General features: G+C 60.2%; 1 protein-coding gene across 1 annotated transcript in view; it reads left to right on the top strand.

Moving 5' to 3' along the window:
* WIZ (WIZ zinc finger) overlaps positions 1–10,782 on the top strand; it is a 25,613-nt gene extending 14,831 nt beyond the window's left edge. The window contains 9 exon segments of the mRNA XM_046671984.1: positions 1,089–1,259; positions 2,172–2,675; positions 3,706–3,974; positions 3,976–4,105; positions 4,699–5,247; positions 6,408–6,935; positions 7,137–7,556; positions 7,822–8,017; positions 9,088–10,782. Of these exon segments, the coding sequence (XP_046527940.1) occupies positions 1,089–1,259; positions 2,172–2,675; positions 3,706–3,974; positions 3,976–4,105; positions 4,699–5,247; positions 6,408–6,935; positions 7,137–7,556; positions 7,822–8,017; positions 9,088–9,247 (2,927 nt within the window). The 3' untranslated portion in view covers positions 9,248–10,782.
* The last annotated feature ends 1,409 nt before the right edge of the window (positions 10,783–12,191 follow it).

The following is a 12,191-nucleotide window of genomic DNA, read 5'->3' as shown; positions in this document are numbered from 1 at the left end:
CCCCCGGCCTCCCTGGCCTGTCCGCGCGTAGCGTCCCAGGCTTGGGACGCTCCCTGCCGTCCGGGACGCCCGCGCGTCTGACAGATGCCTCTGCCCCCGGAGCCCCGGCCCTCCGGCGCCGAAACCCGCTCCCGGGCGGCCCGGCGCGGCCCGGCCCCCTCACGGACGGGCGTGTCCTCCGCGTCTCCAGCCGGTGCCCCGCCGGCCTTCTCCCGGCTTCCGGGGCCTCAGACTCGGCGGGGGCCTGCCTGGCCGCTGCTCGGCTGAGCGCCCCCGAGGCCCCTCTGACACAGCCCTTCATCCTCGGCGCCCCCTCCCTGCCCCGGACGCCAAACCTGAGCTCAGCAAGCCCCTCTGGCCCCTTGCTCTGAAAAATTAGACGTGGGAACGCACCTTGGACTCCCTGTTCGCACGCACATCTCCCCCGGGGAAGCTTCCTGGCCTGATAGATGCCTCCAAAACTTCTTACAAAGTTCTGTGATTCTCACACTTCCTGTCCGCAGCCAGAGCCTTGCGGGCCCGGGCTCCCAGTTCTCACCGGACCCCGCTTAGGGCTCAGCTGTGATGTGCAGGCCACTCCGGGACCCCCAGTTGTCTCTGCAGCCCCAGCCCTCTCACCTGGTGGACATTCTTCCCTGTCCTTGGCTCCCCACCTCTGCATTGCCTCTCTGGCTTCTGACCCTGGCTTTCCCTTACCGAGTTCTGGTTCTGATCGCCCCCAGGACTGACAGTTGCTCCCCTCCACAAGTTCTGCCCAGAAGGACATTTCCTCTGAGATCTCCTAGGATGGGAGTCTCAGCTCAGACTAGCACTAGGTCCCCTGACCTATCTGTGTTCTGGTGGGTGGAAGCTGCTCCCAGTGTCTGCTGTCAGTGGGCAGCCTCAACGTCCATGCGTCATACTGGTGCTGGGGGTTATGGATGGAGCCTCAGCTTTCATGGGATGTGCTGCCTCCCAGAGTGAGAGCAGGCGCCAAGGATGAGGAATAAGGCACTCCCTCCCACCACTAGTGCGCCCCCACCCTCAGTCCTTCCGGGGATAGACAGGCACATTTTGCCTGGGCTGAGCCTGTCTTCCTAACCTCACAGGCCTGGGTTCTGAGGAAAACGCAATGGTAGCCATGGACTTGGGCTCCTCACCGCTCCCCAAGAAGAGCCTGCCTGTCCCTGGGCCCCTGGAGCAGGTGGCCAATCGGCTGAGCAGCAGAGTGGCTGCAGAGGTTCCTCATGGCAGCAAGCAAGAGCTGCCAGACCTCAAGGGTGAGTGGCCAGGTGATAGTGGCCAGGCTGGTCACACTCACAGAGAGCTCTTGGACCTGGGGGTTCATGCAGGGTCCCAGGTTTGCCTTCTGTCCGGCACCCCAAGGCACCAAGGGGACACGTGGCTGTCCTCTCTTGAGCTTCTGCTGCCCTGGGCATGCATGGCCTTGGGCTGCACCCTCACAGGGCATCGGGGGGCATCCAGAGAAGCAGTGGGCATGGTTGTCAAGAGCTCATACTCAGACCAAGGTCATTTGCTGACTTTGATTCTCATTAGCTGTGTGATCTACATGACACTGCCTTGTCTGTCTGTTGATCCTCAGGTCTTTACTGAGTTGCAACAGGCACTGTGATGGATCCCAGAGATGTGAGAGATGCAAAACAGAGCTAGTGCTTGTTCTTGGGGTCACTGAAGCTGAGGAGCAGGGAGGTAGGGAAGCAGACTCGGGGGATAAGGGCTCTGCAGGAGAGGCTGCAAGGCATCACAGGCCCTGGGGCCGGGGCCTCCAACCCAGCATTTGGGCCAGGAATTGAGCTGCAGAGGGTGGCTAGGACTTAGCTCTGTGAAGCCTGTGTCTGGCAGGTCAGCGTGTGTGTGAAAACCTGTTGCCAGGACACGCTGATACATTGGAGTTCCGAAAGGCATTCCGCTGGCTGGACCACAGAAGGGCTCTGCCTCCTGCTGGATGCTCTTGGGCACAACCCTTCTCTCTGAGACTCAGTTTCCTTATTTGTAAACTGGACAGGCTAATTCCTGTTTCATTAGGGTCATTTTAAGGATCAAGAGGGCTTGACAGAAGCAGAACACTTGCAGGGAGCTGGAGTGAGAGAGGGCCCCCGGGGGGGAGAATTGGCAGAGTGGGCCCATGGGGCTTCACAGCTTGCTCTCTTGGCCTCCATCTCGCCCTCCAGCCCAGAGCCTGACCACCTGCGAGGTCTGCGGTGCCTGCTTTGAGACACGCAAGGGCCTGTCCAGCCATGCGCGCTCCCACCTGCGGCAGCTGGGGGTGGCCGAGTCGGAGAGCAGCGGTGCCCCCATCGACCTCCTCTACGAGCTCGTGAAGCAGAAGGGCCTGCCTGACACACCCCTTGGGCTGCCCCCAGGCCTGACTAAGAAGTCCAGCTCGCCAAAGGAGGTGGTCGCTGGGGCCCCCCGACCCGGCCTGCTCGCCCTGGCCAAGCCCCTGGATGCCCCTGCTGTCAACAAGGCCATCAAGTCACCTCCTGGCTTCTCGGCCAAGGGCCTGGCCCACCCACCCAGCTCCCCACTTCTCAAGAAGGCACCACTGGCCCTGGCGGGCTCCCCTACCCCCAAGAATCCTGAGGACAAGAGCCCCCAGCTGTCCCTGAGCCCCCGGCCGGCCTCCCCAAAGGCACAATGGCCCCAGTCTGAGGACGAGGGGCCCCTGAACCTCAGTGAGTGCGGGTCCTGGGAGCTGAGGGGGGTCCTTTGGGGTGGGGGCCTCAGAGCCCAGGGTGGGGGCAGTGGGGGCTGCAGCTCCTGCGTCCTGGTTGACTGGGTCAGAGTGTTGGTCAAGGTGCTGCATCTCCCATTGGGCCGGCCGCGCTGCGTGTTATCATCTGTCTCCCACTTTACTTTGCTGCTCTTCCCCCTGGAGGCCTGGCTGGGGCTGAGCCTCCCAGGGCCATCCTCGCCACGTGGGACAGCTTTTGGTCTTCTCTGGGCCTGAGAGTTGGGGCAGTGAAGGCACCCAGGGCTCCCACGGGGCATCTTGGGTCCTGCAGGTAGACAAGTGGTCTGCCTGACAGGAGGTCCCGTGCTTGCTCCTGTCTTCACATCCTCCTGGCTGTCCTGTGCAGAAGTACCTCTGCCTGTGCCCAGGGGTGGGACTGTGCCTCCTGGGCTGCCTGTGGGCATGGCAAAGTATAGTCTGGGGAAAAACCCAGGTGCGGTGAGCAGGTTTAACAAGAGCATCCCTTTGGAAGTCGGGTCTTTCCACACATTTGCTGGCCCAGGGTCTGGCTCCTGGACCACCAGGGCACCCCAGTTGGCACCTCTTGTTCTGTTGAAGCTGCTTCCTGTCTGCATTGCTTCCAGGAGCAGGGCCCTGAGCAGGTGTGCCCTTGGCTGCATGATGCTTGGCAGCTGGCGGGGCCCTGCTTTGCACCCGCCACCTACCCTGTGCTGTTCCTGAAGCTGGGGTCCCAGGAAAAGGGCCTGGGAGCATCAGGTGGTGCCACGGGAACTTGGCCACTGCCTCTCCACCCCACATCCTTAAGCTCTCCACACTCACCTTGATGCCAAAGGGCTAGGCAGGGAATAGGACTTCCTGCTTCCCAAAACCTCTTAAAATAAATTTGCGGCACGAGTCTTGGACCCTGAAAGGCCTGTGCAGCCGAGAATCGCAGCAGGCCCTCCTGCCTCAGTCCCCCAGGGCCGGCCAAGGTGGCGGCCGTGAACCCCCCCTGTGTTTTGTCTCCGCAGCTTTAGATAGTGACGGGGGCAGAGAGCTGGACTGCCAGCTGTGCGGTGCCTGGTTTGAGACCCGCAAGGGCCTGTCCAGCCACGCCCGTGCCCACCTGCGCCACCTGGGCGTCAGCGACCCGGACGCCAAGGGATCCCCCATAGACGTGCTCCACGGGCTCATCAGGAGGGACGGCGTCCAGATCCGCCTCCCACCCGGGCGCGGCGCCCTGGCCCAGCTGGGGCGGCCATCTCCCGCCTCCGCGGCCCTCTCCTTGCTCCCCCCCCCAACCGCCGGCCAAGAAGGCCAAGCTGAAGGCCGCGGGTACGGCCAGCCCCTGGGGGAAGCAGGACCTCTCGGCCGCCACAGCCGCCGGCATTTTCTGGGCCTCTGATGTGGAGCCGTCTCCTCTCAACCTCTGTAGGTTCTCGCTTCAGCCGCCCCTCCTCCCTGCGGGCCCTGGAGCCCCTCCCCGGGGGAGGGGGTTGCGGCCCCTCCCTACTCCCTCTCTGCTGGGGCAGGGAGTGGACAGGGGCCCTTGGCAGTGGGCCGGTTCTGCCCAGAGATCTTGTTAGCAGTCAACTGCTATGCCCTCTCTCTTGGCCTTTGACCTCCATGACTGTGACCTTCCCTGAGAATGAAGGCCAAGGGTCGGGTGCTGCCTTTTGGTGTGGAAGGTGCCCACAGTTGCCCCTGGTCTGGATGGCATGTGGCACCTAGGCAACCACTTCCTGCCCTCTTGCCCCCGTCCTTGTTGGAACCCGCAGAGCTGTAGTCTTGGTTCCATCCTTCTCTGCCAGGACCAAGGGCGTGTGTGCTCCCTGGAGCCTCCCCTTGCTCCTGCTGGGTGTCCGCCCCCCGCCCCCAACTCCTCAGCTCCCTCGCTGACGCCTGCCCTCCACCACCACCCTGGCCCATGGGCATGCTGCCGGCCACCCCCGGCTGACCAGGAGACCCGCAGGTGACGACGTAACAGTGCCCAGGATGCTAACTGTTCCTCTCTCCTGCTGCAGCCTCGGGCCCAGAGCCAGCTCGCGACATCCGCTGTGAGTTCTGTGGCGAGTTCTTCGAGAATCGCAAGGGCCTGTCAAGCCATGCACGCTCCCACCTGCGACAGATGGGTGTGACCGAGTGGTATGTCAACGGCTCGCCCATCGACACGCTGCGGGAGATCCTCAAGAGACGGACCCAGTCCCGGCCTGGCGGACCCCCAAACCCGCCGGGGCCCAGCCCCAAAGCCCTGGCCAAGGTGGTGGGCAGCGGAGGTCCTGGCAGCTCACTGGAAACCCGCAGCCCTGCGGACCTTCACCTCTCGCCCCTGGCCAAGAAGTTGCCGCCGCCACCAGGCAGCCCCCTGGGCCACTCACCAACTGCCTCTCCTCCCACGGCCCGGAAGATGTTTCCAGGCCTGGCTGCACCCTCCCTGCCCAAGAAGCTGAAGCCTGAACAAATGCGGGTGGAGATCAAGCGGGAGATGCTGCCAGGGGCCCTTCATGGGGAGCCGCACTCATCTGAGGGTCCTTGGGCGACGCCACGGGAAGACATGACCCCCCTGAACCTGTGTAAGTGTGGCCCTGGGGCAGGGCAAGGAGAACAGGTAGAGGGGTCTCCCCCCTGCCCTCCCCCCTTGGGGGTTCCCAGAGAACCCAGGGTTGAAATGGAAGGGAAAATACAGGTCCAGAGGACAAAGGGCTAGCTGTGTGTCCCTGCTACCCAGACCCCCAACTGAGCTGCTTCTTGATTCTCCTTCACTCATACGGGGATGTAGGACTCTGTTGTTCAGCGATGGCAAAAAGGTTCTCTCGTGCCATCTTCAACCAGTTGGTAGTGGCTGGCAGATTCCTATTCCCAGGGAGAAAGACTGCAGGGAACAATCAGTGATGTCTGCCATGGGCAGGAGTAGAGGGATGTAAGTAGGTGTCTGCACTGTGTCTTTCTGATATTCCTGGTCACCGAGCGCTCAACATTTGGAGTCAGGTTTGAGTTAAGATCTCAGCTGCTCCACAGGCTAGCAATATGTGACCTTGGGCAAGTTTCCTCTTTTGGAAGGTGGAGATCAGCGTGGTCCCAGCTTTCTGTGGTTTTTTGAGGTGGTATGAAGCACTGGGCACGGTGCCCAGTGAAACAAACCTCTGTGTATGCAGCAGTAGTAGTGTCACTGTCCCTCGCTTCCCTCTTACACTGTTGCTGTGTTTGTCCTGCTCAGCTTGGCCGGGCCCCTGCTGTGTACCGTGCAGGTGAGGATGGCCCAGGCCACTGCCTTAGCGCTCGTGTGCGTTTCATGCCTGCTCTGTGCCCCGTGCTTGAACTGCTCCCACTCTGGGCCCTCCCAGGAACCCAGGGAGGTGGTTTCCATCTCCATTTTGTGGAGGAAACTGAGGCTCAGAGAGGAGAAGTGGCTCGCCCAGCATCACACGGGGTTACAGCCACGCTGGTGTCTGAGCCCGGAATTGAAGGAAGACTTGTTCCTCAACACTTCATGGTCCACAGGGAGTTGATGTGAAGCCAGCTAGCTAGAATCTGAGGTGACAGAACACGCAGAAGGGCTGGATGATGTACACAAGGGCCCCTGGAGGCAGATGAGGGAGAGGGTCCTTCAAGTCTGGCGCTGCATGGATGGGGCAGCCGGGCATTTAACACTGGCCTTGAGCTTGGAGGCTTCCTGCCTGCAGCCGCCGCCTCCTTCTCCTCCTCCTTCTCCCCAACCCTGGACCCCCTGCAGCATCGCGGGCAGAGCCGGTGCGTGACATCCGCTGCGAGTTCTGTGGCGAGTTCTTCGAGAATCGCAAGGGTCTGTCAAGCCATGCACGCTCCCACCTGCGGCAGATGGGCGTGACTGAGTGGTCCGTCAATGGCTCGCCCATCGACACGCTGCGGGAGATCCTCAAGAAGAAGTCCAAGCCGTGCCTCATCAAGAAGGAGCCACCAGCTGGCGACCTGGCCCCTGCCTTGGCTGAAGATGGGCCCCCCACCGCGGCCCCTGGGCCCATGCAGGCCACCTTGCCGCTGGTGCCCATGGCTGGCCGGCCCAGCAAACCAGGAGCTGGGCTGGCCCAGGCTCCCCGTGAGCTCAGCCTGGCACCCATCACTGGGGCCAAGCCCTCAGCCACTGGCTACCTGGCCTCAGTGGCAGCCAAGCGGCCCCTGCAGGAGGACCGCCTCCTCCCAGCAGAGGTCAAGGCCAAGACCTACATCCAGACTGAACTGCCCTTCAAGGCAAAGACTCTCCACGAGAAGACCTCCCACTCCTGTAAGCAGTGGGTGGCAGGGTCCCGGGAGGGCATCTGCCAGGGCCAGCAAGGCCAGGCAATGCTGTGCACACCCTGACCCCCAGCAGGGGCCCCATGGCAAGGCCCCGTGGGAGGCGGGACTGGCTCCCAGCCTGGGCAGCACCTTCTGGGTTCCCTTGCCCTCTTTGGGCTAAGGCTCAGCAGCACCCCTCTGCCTGCAGCCACCGAGGCCTGCTGCGAGCTGTGTGGCCTTTACTTTGAAAACCGCAAGGCCCTGGCCAGCCACGCACGGGCGCACCTGCGGCAGTTTGGCGTGACAGAGTGGTGCGTGAACGGCTCGCCCATTGAGACGCTGAGCGAGTGGATCAAGCACCGGCCCCAGAAGGTGGGCGCCTACCGCAGCTACATCCAGGGCGGCCGCCCCTTCACCAAGAAGTTCCGCAGCGCCGGCCACGGCCGCGACAGCGACAAGCGGCCGCCCCTGGGGCTGGCACCCGGGGGCCTGGCTGTGGTGGGCCGCAGCGCCGGGGGTGAGCCGGGGCCCGAGGCTGGTCGGGCGGCCGATGGTGGGGAGCGGCCTCTGGCAGCCAGCCCACCAGGCACTGTGAAGGCCGAGGAGCACCAGCGGCAGAACATCAACAGTGAGTGCTGGCGGGGAGGGTCGCGAGGGAGCAGCGGCCTGCCGTCTTCCCTGCTCCGCGTCGCCAGTCGCTTCCTCAGTTGCTCACTCACTCACTCATCTGTCTGCCATCCTGCCTGTGCCAAGGTTCAGGCAGGGTCCAGTCCCCAGCTTCCTGTCTTCCAGTTCCCCTCAGCATCCACCCTTGCTTGCTGAAGGCAGGGACCTCCCCGGAGGCCTTGGAGGCCTTGCTTTCCCACTTATCTCCCACCCTCTCCCCACCTCAGAATTTGAGCGCCGACAAGCCCGCCCTCCAGACACTTCTGCGGCCAGAGGGGGCGAGGAGGCCAGTGACCTGCAGCAGAAGCTGGAGGAGGTGCGGCAACCCCCACCCCGGGTCCGGCCAGTCCCCTCCCTGGTGCCCCGGCCCCCCCAGACGTCACTTGTCAAGTTCGTTGGCAACATCTACACCCTCAAGTGCAGGTACACAGCCCCCGGGAGAGGGAGTGAGACCACCACCTGGGGCTTGGCCACCTAGAGCCTCCGAACGGGACAGGGGCTGGTGGGGTTTGGAAGATGTAGCCTTGAGGACTGCCTTGGGTGTGGCTGGACCCAGGCTCAGGGCTGCTCACAGACGGCAGCACCTCCGAGCATTGGACTGAGACCCTGATCTTGGTAGCCAGTGAGACTTGGGTTCAAATGTGTTGCCTTTAACATTTATCAGCTTAATGACTTTGAGTAAGGACTACCTGCTCCATGCCTCAATATTCCCACCTGTAAAATGGGGTTGATAACAGACCTACCTAATAGATTTGCTATGAAGATTAAAAGAGTTGAGTTATAAGACACTTAGAACTGTGCCTGGCACATGTACGTGTTCCACGGGTGTCTGCCTGATTAGGAGAAAAACAGGTCTTAGTTCATTGCTCCCAAAGTCCAGGTGTACATCGGAGGCCAGGAAACTGGGAGTCTGAGACGTAAGGTGGCCTGCCTCAGGCCGCACAGGCCAGGTCAGAAATAGGGTTCCAATCCAAGTCTCTGAGCCACAAGCTCAGGTTCTGGGCCTTTGCGCTGTGAGGCATCCCTAGGGGCCTTGGGGGTGGGGAGCTGGTGAGTTGAGTGCATGCGCAGGGTGGGTTCAAGTTTGTGTCTGGCCCCCTTCCCTGGCCCCACTCCTTCTGTCCTGGAGCCTGGCGTGGTGGGACCTGCTTCTCGGTGCCCTCACCCGTCTGAGGTCCCAGGCTTCAGTCAGATGACAGGTGCTCAGGAAGCCCAGTGGCCCTTACCCAGCATCTGAGCCAACAGATCAGATGGCCCTGAGCATAGAAATGGGGGTCTCCAGGGGATCCTGCCATGACCTCTGACGGGTAGAGCCAGCTGTCCAGAGGGGAACATCTGGCTTCTGGGTCCCTCATCCTGGGCTTGTTCTGTCCACATTGAATAGCAGCAGGTATGCCCGATGCTCAGGGCATGGCCAGGGGCTGGAGACCTGGGCAGGGCCATGCTTCCACCTCTCCTCCCAGCAGCGGCCACTCCTCTGTTTCCCCACACAGGTTCTGTGAAGTGGAGTTCCAGGGGCCCCTCTCCATCCAGGAGGAGTGGGTGCGGCACTTACAGCGGCACATCCTGGAGATGAATTTCTCCAAAGCGGACCCGCCGCCTGAGGAGCCCCAGGCCCCGCAGGCACAGACAGCAGCGGCAGAGGCGCCCTAACACAAAAGCATTCCAGATCCCCTCTTGTGCCACCTCTGTCTCCTCTTCCTCCTCCATCCCCCTCTCCCTCTTCTCCCTCTTTCTTTTCCGTTTCCAAAGGAGCAAGCCAAAACCTCAAACCGGTCCCCTTTGGGGGCCGGGCACACTACAGCCTGGGTGCCAGGAGCCAGCTAGCTGCCCTTCCCCAGCCCGGGGACTCTGGGGCCACACACAGGGCGTCTTCCTTCAGCCCATGCCCACCTGGTCCAGCAGGAGCAGCGACCAGGTTCTGGAGGCAGCCGATCTGGTCACAGGAGGAAGGCCATCACTCCCCCTTGTCTAGCAGCCAGGCGGGGCTGTGTTTCCCATCCGTGGCCATTTGCAAAGACCCCAAAGACCCCTGTCCTGGTTCCCTCTTGCCCCCCTAAATATCCTCTCACATACATACACACGTGAACACGCGCACGCACGCACCTCGTGAGACCCGGGACCTGCCCCAGCCCCCCAGTTCCTGAGTTGACCACGTCATGCCACGGTGCTTGCTCAGGGGAGGGCACACTCCCTCTGTGTCCGCCAGGGCCTGGGAGCCCCCACTGAGCCCACGATGCCACGGAAATCCTTGTTGGCCACCCCCGCCCCTCTAGAGGGGCCTTCCCAGCCAGGAAGAGCTCAGAGCTGACAGCTGCCTCCTGCCATGTCAAGGTCCCCCAGAGCCTGGGGGCTCCGGAGCCTGGGAGGGGGTGGGGGTGGGACTCCCCCCCCCCGCCCCCTCCCTCTTTTCACTGTTGCTTTCTATGTATAGCTCCCTAGACCTTTCACTTTTTTAAAAATGCGTTTTGTGTAGAGAATAAGGAACGTGGATCTTTTATTTTGCAATCCTGGGCCAGCTAGAAACCGGGAGCTGATTTACCTTTTAACTTTTTCAGTGGCCACATTTTGGTTATCAATGTACCTAGAAGTATGTAAATTAGATTAAATTTCTCTTCTGGCAACACCCCGGGGCAGGCGGCCAGCGTGTGTTTTTCTGTCGAGTGGACAGGCTGGCATCATCTGGCAGCCAGAGCTGAGATCGAGCTTCCTTCTCCCAGAGCTCCCGGGGGCCCTGGGTTTTCCCATTGGCTGCCAAGCCAACCAGACCTGGCTAGGGCTGAGCTCAACTTCCCAGCTCTTGGCCCTCGATGGCATGGCTGATGGGGGCTCTGGCCGGCTGGCGAAGTGGCTTCTGTGAGCAGAGCAGAGGAGAGGAACCAGGGCTCTGGACAGCTGGTCTTGAGAGGGAGCCAGGATGGAGAAGCGATTGAGGCCAGAAGGGCTCTCTGAGGGCAGGAGCTGTCCAGTGAGGGTGTAGGGGACCCACTGGGTGAGGGAGAAGGGCACAACTGCTCAGAGCCTTCAGAGAGCTGGGATGGCCTGCCTTCAAGACATGTGACTTGTCCAGAGACACATGCACCTTGAACCCGAATGACACTAGGGGAAACGGGGAGCTGCTGGCTCCTTTGCGATGTTATTTATTTTCTTGCTCTGCAAATGTTTATTGAACGTTTCTGAGATTTTAAGAGATTTTGTTGGCTCTTCTTGTTTATTGCATGTGGTTTTTCAGCTCATCGTTTTCAAACAGCCAAGGGCTGGAAAGTGGGAATGACCTCACGGGGTGTAGACAGCAGAGGCCTCCTCTACCCCCAACCCTATTACCCTGGGCCCTCCACTGTGCCCCTAGCTGGGAAGGAGCAGCTCACAAACTGTGATAACACACCCACACCAGTGGTCTTGGCCTGCATGCTGAGCTTCTCTGCTGGGCTTTTCTGCAGAGGTGATGATCAGGACACATCTCCCCTGGTGGAGGAAGGCCTCGACCACTTCCCTCCACCCCACACTGTGGGTGGGCATGTCTGAGACTTTGAAAGCAGGGAGGGCATCTCTTGGGATAAGAACTGACCCAAGGGCACTTCCTCTTTCAGCTTTTTAAAATTAGTTTAAAAAATATAAAATTGATGGAAGCTGGATATAAAGGCGTTCAAGTGATACAAGAGCTTATAAAGTAACATGGGAAGCCCCTCCTCACCCTCGGTCTTGCAGTAAGAGCCGCTTGGGTCCTTGAAAGTGTCGCATAAGGTTTGTACCACAGGGAGCTTTTCCTAAAACTTTGGAGCATACCCCTTCTCAAGCCATTCTACTGTCTCTCTCTGAGGCAGTGTTTGATGTTAGACCAAATCATCAAATGAAGGTAAGATGATGGCTCTGGTATGTGCCACGAAGAAAGCTATAGGATCCAGAAGTGGTGTCCTGGGGCGCTGCCTTAGTTTGGAAGACAGGCCAGCAGGCATCCGAGGGTGGCACTGAAATGAGCTGCGCAGCTGGAACGCACATTGATCAGAGTTTTCTGTGCTTCATAGATGGAGTTTTTCAACGCACCATAATCCTGGTCCCATGTAGCAGCAAGTTCTGTACAAGCCCCATTTTGGGGGGAGGAGTTGATTTATTAAAATATTTTATCATGGAGAATTCCAACCATACAAAGGTAGAGTAGTAAAATAAACCCTCATTTACTCATCACTTATTAACTCTTGACGCCAGTCTCTTCAGCTGGAACCCTCCCATGTCATCCTTTACCCATCTGAATTATGGGGAAGCACGTCCTGGTCATCAGATCAAATAATCTCTTAAAATTTCAGTATGTTTCTCTGAAGGATATGGACTTTGCAAAAATGCCATTATTATACCTCAAGAAATGGACAATTCCTTAGTATCAAAAAGTTAGCAACAGGGGCCAGGCCAGGGGGGTGGAGGGGGGGGGGACAGGGACACACAACACGGGCTGGGGGTTAAATTCGCATGTTCCACTTCAGCAGCCCAGGGTTCCCCGTGCGGATCGTGGGTGTGGACCTACACACTGCTTGTGAAGCCATGCTATGGCGGTGTCCCACTTACAAAGTAGAGGAAGATGCGCACAGATGTTAGCTCAGGG

Source organism: Equus quagga, chromosome 9, assembly GCF_021613505.1.
Source record: "Equus quagga isolate Etosha38 chromosome 9, UCLA_HA_Equagga_1.0, whole genome shotgun sequence".
NCBI classification, from domain to species: domain Eukaryota; kingdom Metazoa; phylum Chordata; class Mammalia; order Perissodactyla; family Equidae; genus Equus; species Equus quagga.
This window is presented reverse-complemented; position numbering and strand designations above follow the sequence as displayed.